Source organism: Punica granatum, chromosome 4 (genome assembly GCF_007655135.1).
Source record: "Punica granatum isolate Tunisia-2019 chromosome 4, ASM765513v2, whole genome shotgun sequence".
In the NCBI taxonomy this organism is placed as follows: domain Eukaryota; kingdom Viridiplantae; phylum Streptophyta; class Magnoliopsida; order Myrtales; family Lythraceae; genus Punica; species Punica granatum.
This window is the reverse complement of record NC_045130.1, coordinates 19,482,733-19,508,391: the sequence shown is the minus strand read 5'-3', so window position 1 is coordinate 19,508,391 and position 25,659 is coordinate 19,482,733. Positions and strand designations below refer to the sequence as shown.

The following is a 25,659-nucleotide window of genomic DNA, read 5'->3' as shown; positions in this document are numbered from 1 at the left end:
GTTCTAGCTAACCTGTTTTGTATAAATTAATATGATTATCCTTAGTCTCACGAGCAAGATATTTCATTTATTTGTTATATGACTGCTGATTAAATAACTCGTCATTGAAAAAGACTATCTAATATAAATTTGAGAATAAAACAATTGTAAAAAACTCAAAGTAAAAAAGTAATTTTTAAATTTTATAATAAAAAAAAGATAAAGTTGAACATAATATTAGAATTTTCTTGTAAAATAAAATAAATATTATTAGATAAAAAATAAAAACAATAAAGTTGATTGTTTTGATAATATAAAACTAAAAGTAAGATCAGTTTATAAAATAGTAAACCGATAACTTTATACTAAATGAACAATTACTGGCCGTAACATTCGAGGGGAGAGGGAGGATTCCGAAAGAGCTCTGAAAAAACCTTCTGATGTTCGACTTATCGAGTTAAAAAAGGGTATTCAACTCGTAGTTACATTGGCATCATTGGATTCTGCTCCATCATCGAAAGACTCTTCTTCCTTTGAGTTGTCTCCTCCTTCAGAGCTTGTAACGTTGCTCTTCTTCTTCCTCTTCCTCTGAATCTTCTGGTGCTTAAGCCGCATCTGCACTGTTCGGTCCTGCGCTGCTTTAAGCCTCTCCTCCCTGCTCCGAATAAATTCAGCCATATCTTTCCTCTTCAGGTAGTCCACATCCATCCTCGCAAGCCTGTCTTGTTCTTTCCTTCTCATGTGCCGACGGCCCGATACTGTAAAGATTGCATTACTAATTTACTAGTGATAAAGGATGAAAAGAAAAGGCCACAGTTGATCACAAATCATAAACCGATACGCAGAAACCCAACATATCTGACAATATTACAAGCCAGTCGAAGAATAGTAGAAGTAATCAGTCAAAGATTTCGGTTATCTAGAAAAACCCATCTAGCATTATGAAGAATAAGTGCAAATGACGGAGTGGTGAGCAAACATTGCCCCTTGAACCTCATGAGCGTCAGTTCAATATCGATTTCCTACAGGTTGTGTGGTGCTTCCACTTGCTTAACAGCAGCGAAGCATCTCTCTCAGCCAGACACTGACTCGTCAAATGTCCCATCTCTCTACAAAGAAAGCAAGCTCTAGTACTCCAATAGCGTTACCAAAGGAGACTCTTCCATCAAATTTATCTACGACTTGGATAAACTCCCATAACATCTTGTAAAATAATCTAAAATAAATCAATGATGACAAACTAAGGAGCGGTGGCTAAACTCTACAGTAGGCTCCATATTTTTCCAAAACATAATAACATCACAATATGAAAGCTCAAATTAGTGACCAAGCTGCACCAATAACTGGCTATGTGGCACTTACTAATACCGAGAAGAAAAAAGAAAATCAGTTAGTCCACGAACTCGTACTTGGTCTTCAATAACGTTTTCGTTCTTAATCAAATCTTTCAACAGTTGCAGTCCCTTCTCCACAGCTCCTCACGTCTAATCTCCACCGGAAAAATTTTCATATACTCGACAGGGCTCCTAGACCAGTAACTGTATTTGCTTGTTGTGGGACACCCACGAATGGATTCTATCTTCACCGTCGCTACTCAAAAACCTTCAGCAGAATCTTCAAAGGTCTCTTCACTTGTAAGATGTCCATTCCCTCTCATCAACTAATCTAGTGTCTCCACCTTTAAGTTTAACTTGCTTCAGATTCTCCTTCTTTTTTTCTTTTTCTTTTTTTAATATCCTCAATCCACTATAGAAGTGTCGAGGAGAGAGCCGCCGCCCATCAATGGAAGAGCCAAGGAAGACAAAGTTTAGATGAAATGAACACCATATAAAGCTTGCAATTCACCTTCGAGAAAATCAAATCAAATTACCTTGTGAAATTCGCTGGAATTGGAACCATTAGAGCTATCAGAGGTGTTGCTAACACGCACGGGAACATTTTCTATGGTATTGTGAAGCTTAACTTCCAAGGTGCCATCCCGAGGATTGCCCCTCGACATGGGAGGCATCGTGAAGGGCCGTATGTCATCTATTTGCCACTACAAACAGACATCTCATTTTCAGAAACTCCAACACAACAATATTCATACATCTACATACAGCTCAAGCAATCCCAATGCTCCAATTAATATTAAGGAAGATCATAATCGAGGAGGCAACAATATCGAGTCGACTAACTAATGCTGCGTTTGGTTTCATAGTAGGATTTTAAAATCAGATTTTGATTTTGAAAAAAAGTGGTATAAATGGGACCCATCTTTTGACTTTGTATGGGTTATGTTGTTTTGTTGTGAAAAAAAAGTGGTATAAATGGGGCCCACTCTTTGACTTTGTATAAGTTATTTTGTTTTGTAGTGGGTAGAGTTAAGTTAGAATTGTAATTTTAAAATTGTATCCACAAACCAAACAAGGCCTAAACTAATGCTCATAATCACTAGAAATCCAAAAATGGTGATAGAATTTCATAAGATAAATGGCACCGCCAGCTGAATGATGAAGTAGGGGCCGACCTGGAACTCCCACTATGTGGCAATCGCCCTATCAAGGCCCAAAGTGGGAAGCTTCAACGGCCTCTTAGATGGGTTTGTCGGGACTCTGTAACCGGGCATGATGCTCTACCCATTCCCGTCATCGGCCTTCCTTATCGTCACCTGATTGTAGAACAGCTTCCGCGCGATGGATAACGTCATGAACGACATCAGCATGGTCACCAAGGAGGAGGAGGAGGAGGAGGAGGACGTCGTCGTTTGGGGCCTCGGAGACTTCATGTATATCTTGTCGCTGGTGTCACCGTTGAAGGTGAAAGAGAAGGAAGGGGTAGCCTCCGGTGGGGCCTGAGTAGTGAAGGCTTATTTCATCGATCCAGGTTTTTGGGCGGCAGCGGTGATGGCTGTAGTGGAGGTAGTAAAGTGGCGAGAGAGGGTTTTAGGGGCTTTGACTAAATTGAGAGCTCTCCAAATTAGGAAAGTGGCCATCTTTTCTTCTTCCGATCTCCGCTCAGGAAACCTCACACAACAAAAAATGGAAGATTTTGGGGCACTCGACTATCGAGTTGGATGCACCCCGGTAGGCTATCAGAGGACGCGACGGTAGCGCCACCAACCTGGCTGCCTCTGGTGCCGCCACCAACTGCAAATAGCCATGGATTGCCCGTCGATATGGTTGTTTAAATCAAAAAGCTTTTGGGTGGGTGGGGGGAATCTGCCGTTGAAGTAGAAATTAGGGTCTGGTTTCGGAACCGTATAAACCGGTTTAAACAGAAACCGGTCCACTATAATCCGGCCACATCATCGACATGTCATCCACATGTCTACATCATCAACATTTCTTTTAATCCCAAAGCGGCTCTCCAAATTTATTTTATTATATATATATGCCCCGATGAATTTGAGATGACATTGAAAGTTATATGGGTGAAACAGCCTTACAAAATAAATGAACTGAAAAAAATAGCGTTCTATCATGAAACATAAATCAACGTTTCATCCTAGAATTTACCCAAAGAATATTCACTATTTATCGGACAATGTCCACTTCACCCTCAGCTGGTACCCATAAGGGTGGAATTCCTAGAACTCTTTGAGTTTGCCCTAAGCCTCTAATCAAATACATCAAAGTGTAATCTCCTCATGGAATCCAGCAGGATCTGTGTCGGCACAGACCAAAACATCACTAGAACATCACTGGAACATCTGTTCCAGCCGATGACAGGGTCTGCGCCGTAGAATACTCGAGCAAATTGCCAGCATAGATATTGTCCAAGGCTCCCTGCCTTCACAGGAGCTGCATGAGGCCAATCCTGAGATTGGACATGACATAATCACTCGGATAAGAACCGGATACTCTATATACTAATTCTAAATGGATAAGAATTTAGCTAAAATTATAAATGGATAAGAAAATTAGTTGGTCTAATTTTCCTTCTCTCAAAAATATCCTTTACAAAACAATTCAATTAAATAATTAAGCACCATTAAATTAGGGACATTGAAAGTTTATTTGGTAAATCTAGATTTTCACTGACCACCCACTTTTCCATTTCTCTCTCCATCCAGGCTCTGTGCTCTCCCCCCAACATTACCTTTCCTCGCTCTTCCTCTTCTTACCAAATTCTTTTAAATTAATTTTACCTTTCGCCACCTATCATGATATTCGAAAATCAATAAGTCCCAATTAATTTAGTTTGAGTTAAATCGGCTCAATAAGAAGTAAAACTCTCTCAGTATTATTATTTTTAATTCACACGACTCAAATCGGAAATCTTACTTAAAGAGAACAAGTGCAACATATTTAAATCACAATAAGCACCTCGTTTTGACCTAGACTTTATCGAGAATCATAAAATACGCCCCCCGGTATATCATCAGTCAGAAGGTGGATTCAAACAGAAAGGCTTGCGGGAAGATAAATTCGGGAAGACGGTCTTCAAGAAAAAGCAAGATAAATCCTTGAGTGCTCTTCTCAAGCAATGCTTTATCTTTTGTGCCCTTTTTAAAAAATAATTCGGTACGGTAGGTATTTTTCTCAGGATTGCATGTAAGAAAAATAATTTTTCAAAATAACGTGTAATTCTTAGAGGTTTTTATTTTAAACCCCATCATTCGTGTTTTTCATTAAAAAACCGGCACCTTAATTATTTTGATTGATAAAAACTCAAACTCTTTAATCACCACATTTTATACAAGAGAAAGAGAGTTTGAAATGGAGAAGTCGATATTCTCTTATCTCGAGAAATATTCATTTCGGAGTTATTTTTAACTAAAAATTAATTTCTCGATCATGAAAATATTTTTCGGTAAATTGAGTGAAATTAAGTTTTTTGCAAAATTTAGAGATTGAGGCGCAATTAAATTAGATCAAACTAGCTCAGTTTGGACTAAAATGAACTCGTTCTGTCTTTTGCAAAAAATAATGAACACTCATATGGGCAGGAACAACGCTGCATGGATGGCATCAACACGACCGTACGGTCGAAAGCCAGCTCTCTTGGATGGTATCCATGCGAGCTGGCCAGCTGACCAATCATGAGCTCCTAGGACCACCGAATTCTCAGTATTCTCAGTATTCTCAGTATTTTCAAAAAGCTCTCATTCTTCTATAAATAGAGGGTCATTTTCAGAATTAAAAGAGGGCTTTTGACTATTCATGTGCTGAAACCCAGCAAAAATCGACCCAAAAATCCAAACTACACATATTATGCCTAATCTAGTTATAAGAAGTAAGGAATTGACTCCCATTTTGCTTGGTTTTAAGGTCGATTGCCCCGAAAAACGTTGGAGAAGGTATAATTACAGCCCGACGAGCATTCTGGTGGGTCTTGAATTGGAGCTTCTAGCTCGAGTTTGGGCCGACTATTGCTCTATTCTTTCATTTCCCGAGCCTCTATGTAATTATATAGTGGACAAACGCACTTTAACTTCATTTCTTTATATTTTAAGTCAATTTTTAGTTAAGTAATGAGGCTATGATAACGGAGAGTTTGCGAATACACTCGTTAAGCGACCCTTGATGTCGAGATTTGACAAAAGAGAGGAGTCGGAGTGTTGCAAAGTCGATATTTCGGTAAATATATGTGAATATATGCATGTACATAATGTTCCTTGAATCATTGTAAACGTTCCTATTTTGATCTCTTGAAATCGAAAATTCCGATAAAGGAAAAGAGATTGGAATGTATAAGAATGGTAGTTTTATATTCTTCTACGTACTTGTTCAATATATGTTTATGTGATGAATGATGACTGATGATGAGGCCGAGGGGCTAGATTTTGCTCGTAGATGTTAAATAGGATTAGAATAGCTAAAATTTGTTTGATTTGATTAAGTTAGCTTCTAGTTATTGGAGTGGCCGAGATGTTTAGTTGTTTAATAGGCTAGAAAATCAATTAGAGTGTCATCTAGGTCTCGGCCAAGGTGAATCATAGGTGGATTAACCGTTAACTAGTCATGTCACCCATGCGTTGCGCGGGATTGTTACTCATGAAAAATAATATTTTTAGAAATATTAATTAGTTTATGATTGTAGAATTAAATTTTTAATAATTTTCAAGTTGATGATTAAATGAAATAAATAAAGTTATTTTAATCGAAATTAAGGTAATTGGTATATAAGATTATACCATCTATTATGCGATCAACTTAATATGTTGATTACTTCATTTCGTTTTGAAACATGCATTTATATTTTTATGTGTAAATTATTCGACAACATTTTTATCTTTCATCAAATTAACGTTGGTTGTTTAGGAAAAAACTAATGAATTATGTATAGAATATTAATCATTTTAAAATTTTATTATTATACTTTTTTGAAAATATGATTTTACATTAAATTTATGACATGTGAAACATACAATTTTTCAAACAATTTATAATAAAGTAAAATATGTAAAATTTTAAAAATTAAAATATCTTCTACAATTTCGATTTGTAAAGGGAACCTTGTTTCTTTTAAGAGGTGACCATTTTTCTTTGTCTCAGTTATAGGTGAAAATATCAGTTTCAGCAATTATTATTGAACTTTTTTACAGTTTCGATTTGCAAGAGAAGCGTAGGTTCTTTTAAGAGGCAATCCTTTTTTCTTTGTCTTGGTCATAGATGGAAATAGGAGTTTGGATAATTATTATTGAATTTATTGTTTAATTTTGATTTGTAAGAGAATTAAGAGGCGACTCTTTTTTCTTTTCAAGTAAAAGATAGAACATGCGAGTTTGGACAATTGTTACTGAATTTATTTTTTATTATTTTAGTTGTCAACTTATCTCTATGGGTAAATGAAAAGTGGCACAATGGTAAGCTGAAGGTTTGACACTTAGAACGACTTCGATAATCCCATCTCTCCACTTGGAGTAACTTTGTTAATCCTCTCTCCTCATTTCGCAATTATATATTATATATAGACGGGTACAGAATTGAATAAAATAGGTTGACATAGTCTCGGGCATCTATAATTTGTGTTTAAAATTAATCAGATTGATTCACCTGTTGCTTGTAAATGAATGGCCGAGTCTGTGATTGATTGTGTCATTGGCGAATGGGATTTTTTGTCTAAGTGTCAGTTGCATATTTAATTGATGAGTTGAACTCCAAATCAGTTAATCATGTATATTTGGCACTTAATACATGGGAATAGGGAGTTAATCACCCACTTAGATAAGAGTCTCAGGTTTAATTCGGAAAGGTTCAATTGACCTTAAGGAATTAGGACTTGTAGAGTTGGGCGTTCAACAGGTTAATCCCCTCTCGTGGCTAAAAAATTGAAATCAATTGATTAAGAGTTCAATTTGTGTGATAATCAGTTAATCAAGAATAAAATTGATTAATCACTTAAATTCGATACTTAACTCATGACTTTTGGGGATAATCAACCCACTTAGAAGGAGTCCTGGGAATTAATTGGAAGGCTATCTTAGCCTTAAGTAGGGCCTTTTTCTAGATTCTTAGGGATTAATTGGATAATCACCTAAATTTGGATTTGATATAATTGAAGCAAACTAAAAAGGGTAAAATTGTGAATAAAATGTGTAGAGTTAGGAAACTTGATTTAAATTTTCATAAAATAGGAGCTCCAGGCCATTTCCCCCTTTTTTTTTAGCGTTAAACCTATCTTTTAGACCCACTTGAGAGTTGGGCCATTGAAGTGTACTGGGCCTGATAATGCCCATTGGAGGTGATGCAAGTCGTAGCACAGCTTCAAGGTGTCTAGTTCAAGTTTCAATTGGACCGGTTACGCAAGCACGAGTAAAGAAGTTTAAAGATGTACTCAACGGCCTGATTCAAGAGGTTTGAGCTCAAATAAATTTGTGGAGGCCCATTAAACATGAACCACGTGATTAACAAATATGCATAAACATGATTCAAGTTCTAGAATATTCAAATCAAGTCTATGATGCAGATGATTAATCCCATGATAATGATATTTTCTAGAAGTTTCTAGAATATTTGTTGAAGATCAAGAGAAGAATCATCAGATTTGTTTAAAGTTTAAATCTCACAGACATATTCTAGGAATATTTAGATTTCATATCTTTATAGATTAAGTCATATCTTTATCGATACTTTAGATTTTATTTTCCTTACCTTTACGAGGAGATATGACCATATTAGAATTAGTTTTGGTCTATATATACACATCTTGGTCAATTTTTTTAAAAAATGAACATTCAGAAAATTGTGAGAGTATTCTCTTTGGTTCTTGAAGAACTAATTCGAACTTATTGAAAATTTTCGTGGCGTTCATCATCGACTTATCAAATGGATTTCCACCACCGTTTGTGGCGTTTTCCTATACCGAGATTCTTGTTTCGCAATAAACAACGAGTTATGGTCAATTATACCAAGATTCTTGTTTATGTCGTAAACAATAGGTCAAATGTTTGTTAATCAATTCTGATTATAGAACGATCTTGGGATCCTTTTGTTGTCGAGTCTCGTCATTTGTGGCGGGAATCGCATTATTTTGTTTCAGAGCATTAGGCTCCAAATCAAGTTAATCCTATCCTTTTCATTTCAATTTGCTAATTTTTATTTCGTCAAGTTTGTTCTTTCTGAATTGTTATTAGTAAAAAAAACAAAAAAAAACAGAGCTAAAAAAAAGATCGAAAGAAAAAAAAAAAGAAGTTGTCGTTGTCAATTTGATCTAAATTCTTTGCATCAGACCATTCTAAAGTTGTTATTTCTATTTCTTGATGATCCACATTAATTATGTTCCCAGAATTACATAATATCATTTCTTTCATATTTCCTTCCCTATATAATTCTCCATATCTTTTCATCTATATAACATTCTGATATATTTCATTATCCATACTAGTTGCCTTTTTCTCTTGTTTCATTTCTTCCTTAAATTTCCTTTGACCATTAATTTTCCTTGACGAGTTCTTGGTAAATTACTACTGGGAATATTGGAGTATTGCTCATTTAGTTCCAAAAGAACTGAGAGAGAATTATCGAGTGGAAAAATGCAAGAGTGGTGAGAACATTAGAGGGTTAAAAGCCACGTATGTTTTTTGAGTGAAAACACGAGTGTAGAGTGATTCATATTCTTGAATGTAAACACGTAAGGGAGAGAATTGTGAGGTCTTTTCTTTCTAACTTTATTTTGCTGCAATCATGTCTCACAAGAGTGCTAAGAGTATTCCTGAAAGTGTTACAAAATTGGTCGATCTGAAAGCACTTATGGAGGCCATGATGAGTGAGATGAGACGTGTGATGAGGTTAGAGTTGGAGTAGGTTCTTGAACGGATTTATCAAATGGAGAGCACACGTGTAGAGCAGTCACGAAATGCTCCTAATGCGCGTAGGAAGGAAAAAGTTCAACCGAGGGAAGTGAGAGTTGAAGATGAAGAGAATTATGGGGCTAGTTTTGCTAAAGAATATGATCGCGATTCGATTGTTAGTAATAGGGGACGTGGATAGCGGTTTAGAGAAGCTAGGAATCGGGAAGATAATAACTTGGATAATATTACGATGAAAATCTCATCGTTCCAAGGAAAGAGTGATCACGAAGCATACCTTTGAGTGGGAGACAAAGGTGGAGTTTGTATTTGATTGTTATAGTTATTTCGAGCTTAAGAAAGTCAAATTAGCAGTCATTGAATTTTCGGATTATGCAATTGTGGGATCAATTGGTGATAAATAGGCGAAGAAATAGAGATCCACCTATAGATATGTGGGAGGAAATGAAAAGGGTGATAAGGAAGTGATTTGTTCCTAGTTATTACTACCGGGAGTTATATGATAAGTTGCAAAGTCTTAAGCAAAGTAATCGGAGTGTAGAGGAATATTTTAAGGAGATGAAAGTGATCATGATTAGAGAAAATGTAGAGGGGGATCGGGAGGCTACTATGACAAGATTTACTATGACAATATTTTTTGCAGGATTGAACCGAAAAATTTCAAATGCCGTGAAATTACAACATTATGTGGAGTTGGAGGATATGGTGCACATGGTCATAAAAATTGAGAACCAATTCGATAGGAGGGACAGTACACGTGCAAGCTAAAGTCTAAACACATCTACTTGGAAACCGAATCAATGATAAAAAGATGAGAAGCAATCCACGTCGAAGTCAAAAACCAAGCAAAAGCAAGAAGCAACCAACCACGTTCCTCAAGGTAAAACCGACACTTCTACTTCTAGGAATTGTGACATTAAGTATTTTAAATGTCAAGGCAGAGGACACATAGCAAGTCAATGTCCAAACAAGCGGGTCATGGTGAGGTAAAATTGTGACCGACAATGAAGATTCCGACATCGATGACATGTCCCCATTAGTGGACGTTTCCGAGGATGAATATTTAATCCTTGATGCATTGATGTTGATGGCAAGGAGAGACATTAAGTTTACAAACAAAGGGAGTTGAAGAAGTACTGCGGTAGAACATCTTTCACACTGGGTGTTACGTCAAAGATAATGTATGTAGTGTGATTATTGATGGTGGTAATTGTATTAATGTCGCAAGCACTACGATGGTGGAAAAATTGGGACTGTTCATGTTGAAACACTTTAGGCCGTACAAGTTGCAATGGTTAAATGATAGTGGTAAGATAAGGGTGAACAAGCAGGTGTTAATTGCAAAGACTTCGGCATTTTGTACAGGCTTCGGTTCTGTTCAAGAATTTTTATTTAAAAAAAAAACTTTGGTTTCCTATTTTTCGAAGCGAAATCGAACTGGAAAAAAATTCGAAGGCCCAGCCCAGAATCAAATCACCTTTCCATTGACCCCAAAAAAAAAGAAGAAATTCCAAACCCTCTTCCTCTGTGTGTGTGTGTGTGTGTCTCTCTCTCTCTCTCTCTCTCTCTCTCTGTGATTGTCGAGTGTCAGGTGAAAGACCGCTCCGCGCCCTCAGGCGACCGTTCAGTATTGTTCCCGTTGCTGAAAGAAATGGAGATGGGTTGGTGGGGAGGGACTGAAGAAGAGACTCGCATTCTCATTTCGCCCGGTAGGTAACGGCCTTCTTAAATGATGGAAGCACTCTACTTCACTTCAGATGTCGTCTCTTGTCTGGAGATTTAGGCGGCTGAATCGCTGTCCTCCTGTTCTTTCCTCAACATTGGTTTGTTCGTTTGTTGTTACTGCCTGTTCGTAAAATTGATGTTGAAGAACTTGCTTGATGCCAAGAAGTCAGACCGGAAGGCTTTCCCACTTGTTTGTAGCACCTTTTGACATTTCCATCAATTGTTGCTTCCATTTCTGATTGTGGGTCTAGCCGCTGAAATCAAAAGTTTAATCCTTTTCGACAATGAAGATCTTTTAGATGTGGTGGAGTTTACCTGCTGTGCTTTACACTCACATAATCTTCTCGGTTGCAGCGGAAACTCGTGCTGGGCACTTTCTATCTCTTCGTCATCCCAAAACTGGTAATGTATGATGGCCTTGCCTTGAACATCATGTATTTCTAACTATTTTCCTTTCCACTTCATTTCATTCTGTAGATTTTGTATCAGTTTATGTCTTGGCTACCACCCTCCCTTAACCCGAAAATCATTCTTTTTTGGAATCCAACTGTGGGATAGCAAAATTATGAACGGCCGTGTTCTGATTCTAGAAGTTCTTTTATGATGCTGTTTCGGAATTAAGATTGAATTATGATTCGTTTATGTAGTTGATGTGATCTTGCTTTGAGTACTACTATGTAGAATTCCGCTAAAATTATCCAACTACTTCTTTCTTGGCACTCTTGTTTACAGGAAAAGGAGCTTGCTATCTCTTGGCCAATGAAAAGCTCCATGAACTCCATTGGTTCAAATTACCGTATGGATCTTGGTTTTTGGGGGATTATGTTTGTAGAGGTATGATCTCCATGTTTGAGAATGTTACTCAGCAAAAAAAAAGAATGTTAATATGCTTTGACTATGCTAAAGCAGACTTTTTCAATTTCCTTTGAAGTCCATGCACCTATCAGCCCTGAATGCTTTCATTTTAAGCAACAGTAGTGAGCTGCATTTCGGAAAAAAAAAAAAAATTCCATTTTGTCTCATTCCTCTTCTGCGTTAAACTGGCATGCATATTTTCATGTTTTTTCTTTTCATTTTTTTTACCCCATAACATTTTACCATGTTCATTAGTCTCCTTCATGTCCTTTCTCAGAATATGTTTTACGAAATCAGTTACGTTGGCCTGTCAACTTTAAGGTTTGTAGCTTATGGTTCATCACATTCATTATTCAGCATAGTTTTCCATTATTTTAGATAGATATCTTGTGAAACTAATGAGTAACTAAATTGCTTTGTGGTTTGTATATCTGCCGTGAAAACAACCACTTGATAGTTGATGTTAGTCATTCGGACTTAAATAGTATCAGATATGCATTTCTTTGGCTCACCTCTATCTCTTATTGATTCTCTTCTAGATGGATCCCTCTATTATGCAACTCCTGTCGATCTTGTTTTCATCTTGTTGCCAATATTTGACGAAGCCAGGATGAAGGTATGTTTAGCCCCTTCCCTCCCCTAGGGCTTCTCATAATTGGTTTCCCAAATTGAATTTATAATCCTGTGTAATTATATGACCTTTTCAAGTTATAATTGGTTTTGTAAATTGAATTTATTGTCACCCAGAATTGTCCAGATCTTCAAGTTATATGACCTTTTCAAGTTAGCCAAATCCTTGAGCTGACCTTGTCAAGTTAGCCAACTCCTTGAGCTGAAGATCTGGAAAACTCTGGCTGTGAATTACAAACTCATCTCTCTGTGGATTTCAATTTCCATTCAAGGGTATCCTTTCACAAAATCACAGAAGTACAAGTCCAAGCAAATATGAGCCTCTTGAGGTGGTCTGTAGGTTTTGCTTACATGTGTGACTTTTGGAGTGATATCTATCAAATGGTGGTCCAGCTTATGAAGCTGCTTACCTCGTGACCCTATCATATCATAAAATTTAAAAAAATAGAGCTTTCAGTGTTATTTGTCAACCTTCTAAAAGTAACCTAGTTTTACCAGATTTTCTGTGCTTATTGTCAGCCCTATTAATTTTACTTATTCTTTTTGTTGGTGGTTCAAATGGATTTAACTTTTCATTCTAGTTGCACTGTAAGCATGGATCTGGTGATATATTAATTTAGATGTTTCACAACTTTATAAAATGCAGGGACAGTGATCCCAGCAATTTACATGCAAAACTCAGACTGGTTCTAAATCAGAAGTTTTCGTTGCACTTATACCTATCTTCGGTTGTATGTTAAAAAGAAAATTTTAAGCTACTAATACTACTCTGGCTTTTGTAATGATGCAGAAGGGAGAAGATTCTGGAAAATTTAGGCAGTTGGATGAGATACTATTTGTAAATGGCTATCCTGAGTACCGGCGCTTATTGCCCATTGCAGAGAAATACATGCAAGTAGTTTGTGAAGTTAGAGGTAGATTCTTAGCTCTACGATTTGAATGGATTACTCATTCGGGAAGAGTCTTTGCTATCGCTAGTAATAGCTGAAAGCCGCCCATTTTAGAACCAATTTGCCCTGGTAAATCTACTGGTTAGTGGTATGATAATCGTCAAAGTAGAGAAAAATGGATCATTATTTGCAATACATGTCATATATGTTGGCTTAGATGATAAGGGCATTCTGAATAAGGATTTTCTTTGACAGAGGGTGACTCTTAAATCCAAGAATCTTATTGCATTCTTTTGTTTTCTACATTTACATAGAAATGGCATTTATGAACTGGAATGATTTGGTCCTGACATTTGTGGCTCATCTAGATGATAGTCATAATTGGCGAAATGGTAGTTTCTCTGAGCAGTTTTTGCAATATTTAGGTCTGGATCTCTGATTGTGTTTTATGGATGTGTAATATACATTGCTAGATGACTTTTCTTTTTCCTGATAAGAAAACAGAACCTAGAAAAGAAAAGGAATAGCATTTGAAAATTTGCTAATGGAATAAAGTATATAATTTTCCTCCTGTTGTATTTGCAGAAATTGGATCGTCAAAGTTTTTCCGGCTTGATGACTCTAAGCTTCTGGCTTGGTTATTGTATAAGGTAATCATTCTTGTCTAGGATGATTTTCTATTCAGGCAGTGATTGCCTTAAGATTTCAGCCAAGGGTATAAAATGTTGATAACTTTTATTCTTACTGAGACTATACACTATATTCATGCATTCGTTTTGGGGACTCCATTTATTTGATTGCATTGCTTTTATTGTTTCTTCCCTGTCATTAGCTAATGGGTATTGATCCAGACTTTATTGGATTTATTAATGTCAGATTTACCTTTACTTGCACATTGTTTGAGTTTTGTTCTTTTCTATTTGCAGGCGCATCAACTGAAAAACACGATTCCGACTCTGGGTGACAACTATGCTGCTCGAACAGAAAATGAGACATGTACATTCAGCATGAGGAATTTATTGTTTGTTTCGTAAATGAATTTTAACGTGAACTTTTGTATCATTACCATCAGTAATCTTCACATAAGTAAAAGTTTATCATCAAAACCTGTGCAGTAACCGACGCAGTTTCAATCATTGGGGATTACTTGAAGGATGAGCCGTGGTTGAAGTGTTTGTGTGATAATCTCAAGTATTTTCTCATAGCCTCAATGAGCCATTTTAGCCACCTTTTACATTGCTTTCCCGTTTAGTGATTTGGGTTGAGCAGGCTTTTGGACTTCTCCTCAGGGTAAATTTACCAGAGGGGCCAAAACAGACAGCAGACAACAGAATCCTTTTAGCTGCTATAGATAATGGTTTATGTTCCCCTATCGTCTCGCAGGTAATTGCTTGTTTAAATGTCAGATTCGAGTGCAGTAATGTTATGGATAAGTCTTTTGGTGGTTTGGATTATCCATTCTCCCTTTCAAATTTAACGAGAAATTGGTTTCATTAGTGATTGTTTTTCTTTTAAATTATTCGCCTCTTGGTTCTGAAAACTGATAACTTGTGGTGAGGGTGCTAGCAGTTGGCTGAGGGACGTGGTTGTTTGGTGAAAACTTAGAACACTAGGAATATCAAATTTAGTTTCCTAAAACCTTCTTTCTTTAAATAACATGTTCCCAAGAATAATTCTGGTAATACGGGCAGACAAGTCGATAATCCTTTTTTTATTCTTTTTTTTTATGCATTAAACTGTTTACAATGAGATGTGGGATATGTATAATTTTTCAGGACAAGAACGGGACTGAGAAAAGAGCAGCAAAACCTGGGAAGCAAGCTAAGAAGGCGAAAGTGGAGACAGAGTCTAAGAACATAAGGGACATGTTCACCCGAGCTTCAAGAAGACGTGGCTGAGAGCCCCGTGAACACTGGTTGGGAGATCAGCAGGACTGGTCAGATACAGGATCTCTCTATGCTCACCAAATTGGATTACTTCATCTAAATCCAAATTTAGTTCAACTGTAGAGACCAGAATGAATTCCTGGCAGCAGTTCCCTGTCCGTTAATGGTGGTAATGTATGATGTTGTAGTGACATGGTTGACAGCCTATTCGGGGCGTTCATTGAACAGACTTGATTGTATAATTGGGTGAAATTAACTATAAAATCACAAGATTTCACCTGCATATCAAATTTGTCACATATTTGAACTTGAATTATACCTTTTTTAATAAAAACATATATAATGCCGGTGAGGACTGGCCAATCTGTTCATCTTTTTCCCTCGTTTTAGGGTCATGTGGACGCTTATAATTTGGAATATATGAACCAATTAAATGGATGATCAAAGTGACAGCGTGGAGCATCTAATTGTAGAGTGGCAGACCCCATGAACTTAACACAATTGCCCCTTTTGCCCTCGATCCCTTATTCCATGGGGGTAGGGAAGGTCACCATGGTGAGGCGTGAGGGTGAGCCTACATAAGGCCAAGTTGAGCAAGGGGAGCCCCCCATCTCGGACCCTCTAATACAAAAAATTCTTCTATCAATGTAACTCATCACAAGGCGTGAGGAACGCCCTAGTAGAATTGTAATAAATTAGTGAATACACTTTCCTATCATATGAATAGGGGATCATCTATATACATAAAGTTGTATCCCCATAATAAATAATAAATAGGCTTAGAAAGGTAATTTTATATATAATATAACGTTATAAAGGTAAATGTAAAATAAAACAATTATAAATATATATACAATTATGATTAAATTAGTAAATACATGTAAATCATTAAATATTTAATAATTTTATTATACAAGCACATTCTTGATTTAGAAAAATGTAATCTCAAAATTTGTTTAGAAAAAATACAATTTCTTAAACTAACATATCTATAAAAAAAAATTTCCGACATAATGAGTAACTAGACAAAAAAGCTATTGAAATGCGATAAGTATTTTTAAATATTGAATACTTTTGAAAAAGTAAAAGATAAATTAATTAAAAAAAATTTAAAAGTAAGAATTTGCAATAAGAATTTATGATAATAGATGATTTGTAATTTTTTTATAGAATACATGTAGGTCATCTAATACAATTTTTAAAATTTTGATATTTAAGAAAATGTAATATTTTTTCAAGTGATATCATTTTCTTCATCCATATTTGGTATTATAATTCATTTTTAATTATCCTTAGTTTGTTATTATATGTACTAATATTTGAATGCTTTCAGTTCAAGAATATATATAACTTAATAAATATTTCAATTATTTAAAAATCCATCTAGAAATAACCACTCTAACTATCGCACAGGCAAAAACACTAGTGAATTTGTATAATGAGATACTTTTACTTATTCTTTCTCACCCCGGCATGAGGAAGTCAAACAATCACCAACCCCCCCACCCCCTAAATCTGGTCTTTTTTGCCACTCAAATTAAGAAGTGGAAAAGATGAGTTGTAGGAGATTTATCTAAACAAGCGACCGAAAATGGTAAAGATGGAAACTCAAAACTTGCAGCGACCATGTCCAGACTCGATAAAATCTAATTTCAGTGGTAACCGACGCAGGTAAATAAAACAGTACATCAATCCTCTTAACGCGTAATTATACTTGGTAAGTCCAAGAGAACGGTTTGTTCTCTTCTGATGGGCAGAGATCAGGTGGAATAGCCCACTTCCAAGCTACATCAGTCAAAAGAGAATGCATAGTAATACTTAATACGAATTAATCTTCTCGACCGATGATGAATCAAAATCCTCTTTACTATGTTCTTCCAGGTATCACAAAGGCACAGTATCCCCACCTTATGAGAAATTTGAGCTATTCCCTCAAATGCTAACAAACTAAAGTAGAAGACTGGCGCTAGCAAAATTCTTCAACTGAAAGAGTACAAACGAGCCAGATGCTTAAATTATCGGGGATTACAGGAAGGAGGTACCATTCTAAGATGCCACTCACTCCATGACGACTTTAGCTCCGATAGCTTTCATCTTCTCTATAATCTGTTCACCTTCTTCTTTCGAGACGCCCTTCTTGAACACCGATGGCGTCTTCTCCACTAAATCCTTGGCTTCTTTCAGACCCAGATCAGTGAAACCCCTCACTTCTTTAATAACTTTGATCTTTGCAGACGCTTCATACGACTCCAATTTCAACTCAAATACTGTCTTTTCGGGTTTCTTCTCCTCCTTTGCTGCTGCCGTGGCCTTCATTGCCATCCCAGTAAGTCCTGCGGCAGCCCCACCTTTCATGACCCCGATAGTTGGTGGTTCAGTCATACCCAGTTTTTTCATCATAATTGACGAAAGCTCTGCAACTTCAACTAGTGTGAGTCCTGATATCTCATCTACAAGCCTAAACACCCTCTCAGTAGGAGGACTTCGATGCTCTGTTGGATCAAATGTCGCTGGGTCATAGTCAGCCGGAAGCCTCCTTTGGTCAATTTCCACCTCCTCTTCTTCTTCCTCTTCTTTTCTTGCTGGTTGAGAAAATTGACGGGAGAATCCCGATGAATATGAATTTTGTAGAACACGGGGAAAAAGACAGGAACCTTTGTGCAACCCATTCGGTAGATGATGTCTTAGTCTTAACAAGAGGCTCATCTTCTCTGTCAATGCAATCTCCAGCTTCAACAGCAAAAACGATTTATGCAGACAACATCCTCCAAGCCATCACGTGGAGAGATCTAATGACCAGAAATGCGCAGCAGATTATGAGAAGATAAGGAATTCCATGATACATTATGAAAACCATATTATAAATCAAAAAAGTAAGAGGCAAGAAATTCTTTTATTTGCATTAAAGACGGTTACTCTTCATTTCGATTATCAAACAAGTAAAAGACAGCCACCCCGTTTTCGACAAAAAGAAGCATTAGCAGCAAGAAAAGGCCGTGAAAGGAGATACAACTAGATAGGATGATTTGTTTCTCTTCCATGTTCGATAGAATGTTGATTTACTGTAGCGAATGACTCAAATGGTGCGGACCTACTCGAAGATTCATTCAGCTAATAAATAGTAAGCTCGAATTCCGGCCTACTACAGGGCATTGCAGCTTCATTCGACATTATGTAAGTCACGCCATGGCTAACACTAGAGTTCATTTCAATCGAAAGCCGGGTCCGTCATTCAATAATGAAGGGGGGCAGCTGAGATTTGGGGGGTTTCTCACTGCTGTCTATCTATGTATCTTAGAACAATCAAACCAATATATACATATACATATAATTAAAAATTGAAACACTCTCCTGAATCGGCATTTGCATCACCATCAACTGATTGCAAATCAATGAAAGCTCATTTGGTATTTAATAGTGCCATAGAAGTTCTGCAAAACCCTAAAACCCTTACCTCTTTTACTTCGGCTGGCAATGACGGAGCGGGTGAAGAAGAAGCAGGAGCTGGCAACCCCACAGAGGGAGAGAGAGAGAGATGGGGGAACGGAGAAGAAAGACAGGGGAAGTGGGCCCACCCAAAACCGATGGAAGAAGAAGGAGAGCAGCAAAGCAGCAGTGGGCCTTGAAATTGTTTTATTGGGCTTTTTTGTGTCAGATTCAGGTAATCATGAGCAAAGCAAATCCAATCATACAACTAACTGAAGAACTGATATTATTCAATAGAAAAATATTAACAGAGTTAAAAAGAATATTATGGCAGTCATATGAATAGGTAAGAAAGTAACTAATCTCGTACATGATTCTCTTTCAAGGTTTCTAAAGTTTAATTTAATCTCTAATTATCTTCATAATTTAAAAATAAATTCATATTTAGATACTTTATACCTCATGCTATCACATGTTTCAAGAAAAATAATAATACTTTCGAGTATTAGCATGAAAAAAAAGATTTACTAAATTCGAATATAAGAGAGAAATGGCAATCTTGTGTACATATTGCATACTGGATAGATATAGTTATATTATATTAGATCGTTTATATAAAACCAACCACGACAAATCAAAAGAGGCTGCAGTGCAGTGGCTCACACCTTGTCTGTTGACTTAGAGGTTGCAAGTTCGATAACTAGTGGGACTACCCGTGCCCCTTTATTAGTTATAATCCCAGCTTGATTTCATATTGGAACGTTAAAAGATTAAAACTCCATAATTGCCTGTCTTTACTTTCTCTGGTATAATAAGCATAACTGCCGCATATCTATTCTCTCTCACTCACATCCAGCCATATCCTTTCTCTCACATAACTGCCTCCCACAATCTCTCATCTAAATCGCTTCAACAAGGTTCGATTGCGAGGCCAGACGAAAGTACCTGAAAGAACAGCAACTTTAGAAATTATAGAACAAAAAAATGAGAAGGATGGTGAAAGCGGGGTCAGTGATGAGTAAGGACGATGATGATGTTTTGAATGTTGATGAGGGCAAGGTGGATGAAAGCAAGCAGATGGACTTTGCTAAGGCAGAGAAACGTGTACGTACAACCGATGGATTCATACAATCAGTGATGGAAGTACATGAATTGTCAGGTACTATTTACAACCGATTTTCACATCTAGCGACTATTACGAAGTTCGAGGAACAGGTGACAAGCAACATGAACTCCAAGATTGCAGACTCTTTGTAAGTTGTGGCTGAGAAAGAACCTCGACAGCCAGTACACGGCTGGCAGCTCAAGAAGGTAGGTGAAGATTATTTCCTTAGCCAAGCTGGACATACCTCCAAGATTGACGAGACATGTTTCTGGTTGGAGCAATTTCTTTATTTTTGTTAGTCTTTGATTAATTTCCTAGGTTAAATCGGCAAATAAGGGCGGGACCCCTATTAGTTTCTTATGCTGCTAATATTCTTTGTTTAGTTAAAGAAGTTGGAATATTGCCTAAATGGACTATCCTAGGACCTAGCCTATAAAAGCAAGAAAGGTCATCAATTGTACCCTCTTCGTCACAACACACAATCTACACATTTCCTCCTATTTTTACTTTTTTGTACCTTTACTTTCCCGCATGTTTACCTTTCATGAACTTTTTAATACTGCACTTACATACAACACTTACATACCGCACATTACATACCACTCTTACATGTCCTTGCAATCGTCGAGCACTCGGCACCTATCCCTTCTACCTTTCCTAGCTTTTGGACTAAGAATGGCTTCCATCCTTACCTCGGCTTCCAGGCTTAAACACAGCAACTCTCGAATTTGCGAGGCTAGGATCCATGCGCCACATATCTTCCAGGATTCACAACTGCACCATTCAAGGACTAGCTACGGGGCCGTCCATTCAATTGAGTAGGGGATTTGATCGCTCACACGTTGGGAGGATCTAAACAGCTTAAACCTCGAAAAATGTCTCATGTTGCAATATCATGCTGCAACTATCAAAAAACTTATCTAAGAGATGATTTATCATCAGAGATTATAAGTTCACGTTCTATTTTCATTGCGGGATGTTATTATTGCAGAAGATAAAGAAAGGAAGGCGAAATGTTAGTGAAGGCATGCTTTGACAAGTAGTTTGCAGATCCAGGCAAAGAGTATCTCAACTTAGCTAACTTCTACCGGATAATTGCCAAACTGTTGAGTGAGTTTATAATTTTTTTAAATTTTGCCTGTCAACTTAATTCAAAAATGAAATACAAGAAGTCTGAACTACTACAAGTAAATTCAAGGAAAAGATAGCTAAAAAGTAACTGTCCTAGAGCTCTTATGAAGGATCTAATCACGGACAAATTGACGAGATCAGAGCGAAGCATATGTGTCTTAAGATTCATCAGGGGTAGGTTTCCCTGGTTGGTAGTGTGGACATGTTCTGAGCCTCCTCGACTAGCTTCAGCTGCATATCATTTGAAAGAGAAATATCCATGAGCCTGTCAAAGTCTTCGTCAGAGATGATCATCAGGAGTCATCATCAAATTCACAGTCACACAAGTGTAGGTGAATTAAGATATAAAACTTCAAAACTATTGCCGTTCCATATGTATAACATCTAATGTAAGGTAGATGGGTAACAAGAAGTGGCATGTAACCATTCTCGCCCAAAAGTATTTTATAACTAGAAATGGTATCTACTAAAAGAATGCAATAGGTCTAGTGAATGTTCACACTGTGACAGGGATACTGACCATTCTTTTGGTTTTCAAACCAGTCCCTGTAAACCCACAAATCATAACATCCACAGGCTAAAGGTCTGAATCTTTCATATCAAGGCATTTGAATGATTTGTAAGGCATAAGATTTACAGCAGCAACATTGTCACACAGAATTTTGTCTCATGTAAATCTGCCAATTTTGCATGAGATGAATAAGGCTCTCAGATGATTCATGGTATCATCAGAGCCAGCAGGTTTAGGGAAACTTAAATAAAATAAATTTTCACAGCCCTGACCTGTTTTAGGATCCTCCGGCATGAGGTCTTCAAACCCTCCCAAGTGCAGCTCCTTATTAGCGGGAATGTCATCTTCCGTATCATCTTGCAGTCCTCCTTGATGTTCTCCTTCTAATATAGCTGGAAGAGTTGACACCATGTTGCAGTCTAATGTGTTGGGGCTAGTCCTCCCTGATGTTCTCCTTCGAACATAGCTGGAAGAGTTGACACCATGTTGCAGTCTAATGTGTTGGGGCTATCTTCTTCTCCTACCTCTCCTTCCTCTCCTTCCTCTTTCGCCAAAGCTTTATAAACACGTCCTTTACCAACTTTGGCCTTGAGGCATCCGTTTTCATTTGATACCCGAATCGCATCTGCCTAAATCTTTTTCTTCTTTCTCCTAGGTTTAATTGTTTCAATTGGCTTTTCTTCAGCCACTTGGGTAAAGCTAGTTGGGACTCCTTCCCAAGAATTGTTGTCCATGGTCATCACTCTTCCCTTGGCAGCTTGATCTGGACATTGGAAGCACTTGATTGCTCTGCCACAGGGTTCAAGTTCTGCCCCCTTTGCTAGCGAGATAGCTTCAACCCAGCTTTTCCAAGGGGACTCACCAACCTCTTTGTACATGGATTGCACATATGGGTCATGGCACTTTTAATGTGATCCACCAGCAACTGGACAGTGGATTCTTTCTTCATGAGATTGTGCCAGAAGTCCTCAGTTGGAGTTGACAAAGCTTATACCAAACATTGAGCATATCCAGTGCAGTGGCTTGCCTGGAGTAATAGCAAAGGTGATGTGCTTCAGATTGCAGCTCAACATGTATTCGAATTTTCGGCTCCAAACATATATTCTAGATGACTCCGGAACAAGAATTTAGCTTAATTAGATATTAAGTTTCCGATATTACTATAATATAATTTCTCTTAATTAGATATTATTTCTTATGTTAGCTTGAGTCAGTAATCTTAAGTTTCATATTTCAGATTATTACCTTACTCTATTTTAGGAAAGTAATCTAGAGAAGATTAGATATCAATTTCCTATTTTAAAGTCAAGGGGGTGTCTTCCCTCTATAGAAATATGCACCTATTGTAAGAGAAGATGACAGACTATGAATGAATATTTTTGAATGAAATTGCTTAGAGCGTTTCTTTTCTTTTCTTATCTAAACAAATTCCTTGTTTAGTGGCGAAAACCCCGATTCTTATCATTCTTCCTTGAGCATAGCGAATCAAAATCACTTTTCTTTCTCGTGGCGAGTTATTTTATCGAGTGAGTTTAGTTGGTTCTACTCTCCACCCTTCTTTCTTATCAAGTTCTGGTTAGTGAGCTTATCAAAAGGGCTTAGGTTTCACTATGTTCTTGATCACATTCCTGAATATAATGCTTTTATCTGTGGTGTGGCTATCTTGTGATGCCATATGCAAAATCTAGCCCACTCAGCATCATCTAAACCTGTAACCACAGGGAACTGCAGCATCCCAGTAGCCACCATTACATCAAATAAGTTGTTGCCTAAAGCAGTTTTATTGTCATCGTCCTGCCAAGCATCAGCAACAGCATTAATAAAAGGATTAGAACCAATAATCTCAACCAAGTTTACCTCCGCCACTTTAGGAGAAGGAAAAGGATTCTTGTCTACACCATATCGGAATTTCTCCTAGGAGCCTTAATTCCTTAGTTTCAGTTTTATCTTGAATCAGGTTCCTAAACTAGAGACACTTAGTAGTAGAATGTGAAAAAGTGTCATGCCATTTACAGAACTTACCATGAATTTCCTGATTGTTCATGACCTTATATTTCCCCTTGATTCTAATCTTACCATTAGACCTCAGCCAATCAAATATATGATATGCTTTAGTGATGTCAAATGAGTATTTTCCTTCACTGCTATCTTTAATAGATTTCTGAGCCCTAACATCTTTATGAGTAAGTGCGTCACGAGTAACAGGATCTCCTTTAACAAATTCAGCAACATCAACATCATACTCATCATAATCTGACTCATCAACCTTGACAAAGTCTTAAAAGTATGCGTTATAAGTTGTTTTCTTTTGATATTCTTGATTTTCCAGCAGCTATTCATAGCCAGTGGCCGTAGAAGCTAACTCAAACAAATCGAGAATTTTGCTCCTTGGAATTCTTGCACTGTTCGAGATGTAAGCCTTGGAAAGCCATGGAAAGAAAGTGTTCCTCTGCCCAAATAGCTTTACATCTGATCCTAGCTTTCTTAAATCTGTTGATATAAGGTTCAGCAGATTCTACTGGTTTTCGTTTGATCAAAGTCAATTCACCAATTTAGACTCCAAGATCTGTCTTGGAAAAGTATAAAGCAAATCTCAATTTCATGTCATCCCAACTTTGGATAGATCCAATGGGAGATATGTATACCAAGTAAAAGCAGCCCTATTATATATATATCTAATTGGAATAAAAATATATGCATACACTATTATATATTTTTTTTATTGTAATTCTTTTACCATTAATTTGCAATCTAATATAATTAAAAGATATTTTAAGTATAAAAATTTCTTTAATTAAGTCCAAATAAAAAAATTGATATATTTTACTGAATATATTATTTATATAATTAAACTAACGATGTGGCGTCGCAAGAGGGCCGGTAAGAGATGACGTGGCTTCACGAGGTTTTATTTTCGGGATGTTGTTGCACTAAAGACCGATAAATGGTATGTTATTATATATATATATATATATATATATACTAGGTGAGTACTCGCGTGTTGCGCAGGCAACTCCATACTTGATATATGTAATTATCTAAGCATAAATAAATATATGTTGTATGTTGTATTTTTTAGTGCTGTTTGTTAATTTTTTTTGTCATATATGTTATCTCTTTTTATCGAATTAAATAATATTATATGAATACTCGTTCAATATATTTGGTTGAATGAATACATTTTTTGGAATGATATTCGTAAAACGAATATTTAATATTTGGGTGAATGTTGGTTTTCAATAATTAGTAAAACTATGAAAAATTATATTACGTTAAAAAATGGCAAAAAAAAGCAAAAGGGAGGAAACCATCGTTATCAAAACCGGATTGGCTGGTTCGACCGGTCATGTCGAGAAATAGCATCATGTCCTGTCCAATCTGCCTAGAAACCCAAGTGAGTTGAGCCGTCAGACCCATTGAACCGGCTAGTTTTTGAGCAAAATTTCATTGAACCAATCCCACACTAGCATGCTACCAATCAAGCTAACGCTATCTTCTTGTTCTTTTAACTCTACTTTTAGGTACTTATTAAAATCCAATATTTATTTTGGAGTAAGAATATTAAATATAGACATTTTCTTATATTATCCTTATATTTCTTTGAAATTATCATACTTTTATCTTAATTACCATAATTTTTTTAATAATATGAATATTTATTTTATTTTAATTAAACGTGTGGTTCAACTCATCGAATCTCCAATTAGACCCATAAATCCATACCCCTTCCAATTCACCATCCGGTCCGATTCTGATAACACTAGAGGAAACGCACGAAAGATATTCTATAAATTATAATAGCACAAGATAAACCACTATGGCACCTCAAATTTGTTATACTATAGATAAAATTAAAAAAATAAAAAGATAAAGTGCCATTCAAATATTTGAAAAATATTGAATATATCAATCAAAAGAAAAATATTGCACTCACCAAGCAAAATCTAATGAAGCCTTTTTGAAACAACTAAATTGATGTAAGATTAGACCAAATTGATGTAAGATCGATGTTTGTATTAAAAAAATATGTCAAATCTGGAAAAACAGACACATCTTTGGAAATGGAAATAGAATGGTAATAAAGAATATATGTTGAATGTGGTGAATCAAGAACTTTACTCTTGTTGCCTCTTATAAAAGAATACTTTGATCGGTTTTCTTTAAACTTTTAAGGCCTAGTGTAATAAAAGGTAAATCCTAAATAACTAATAAAAGGGTAATGTCGAATCTGTGACCTCTAGATCAACAGGCAATAGTGTGCACTGCTACGCTACACCATCTTTTGA

At 36.6% G+C, this 25,659-nt stretch overlaps 3 protein-coding genes across 3 annotated transcripts; 1 reads left to right on the top strand and 2 right to left on the bottom strand.

Annotated features, from left to right (window-relative positions):
* Positions 1-405: 405 nt before the first annotated feature.
* Positions 406-1,987, bottom strand: LOC116204218 (PRKR-interacting protein 1 homolog). The gene is made up of 2 exons (XM_031536293.1): positions 1,848-1,987; positions 406-727 (listed from the first exon to the last, which is right to left on the bottom strand). The coding sequence occupies exons 1-2, from the start codon at positions 1,985-1,987 to the stop codon at positions 451-453; spliced, it is 417 nt and encodes a 138-aa protein (XP_031392153.1). The 3' UTR covers positions 406-450.
* An 8,745-nt stretch (positions 1,988-10,732) lies between these two features.
* Positions 10,733-15,483, top strand: LOC116206180 (ribonuclease H2 subunit B). The gene is made up of 10 exons (XM_031538979.1): positions 10,733-10,923; positions 11,294-11,341; positions 11,672-11,773; positions 12,334-12,410; positions 13,215-13,338; positions 13,900-13,964; positions 14,241-14,310; positions 14,430-14,505; positions 14,604-14,697; positions 15,090-15,483. The coding sequence occupies exons 1-10, from the start codon at positions 10,866-10,868 to the stop codon at positions 15,210-15,212; spliced, it is 837 nt and encodes a 278-aa protein (XP_031394839.1). The 5' UTR covers positions 10,733-10,865; the 3' UTR covers positions 15,213-15,483.
* A 1,526-nt stretch (positions 15,484-17,009) lies between these two features.
* Positions 17,010-18,815, bottom strand: LOC116206296 (50S ribosomal protein L7/L12-like). The gene is made up of 2 exons (XM_031539124.1): positions 18,655-18,815; positions 17,010-17,989 (listed from the first exon to the last, which is right to left on the bottom strand). Exon 2 carries the CDS (start codon positions 17,904-17,906, stop codon positions 17,259-17,261), a length of 648 nt encoding a protein of 215 aa, XP_031394984.1. The 5' UTR covers positions 17,907-17,989; positions 18,655-18,815; the 3' UTR covers positions 17,010-17,258.
* Between the last annotated feature and the right edge of the window lie 6,844 nt (positions 18,816-25,659).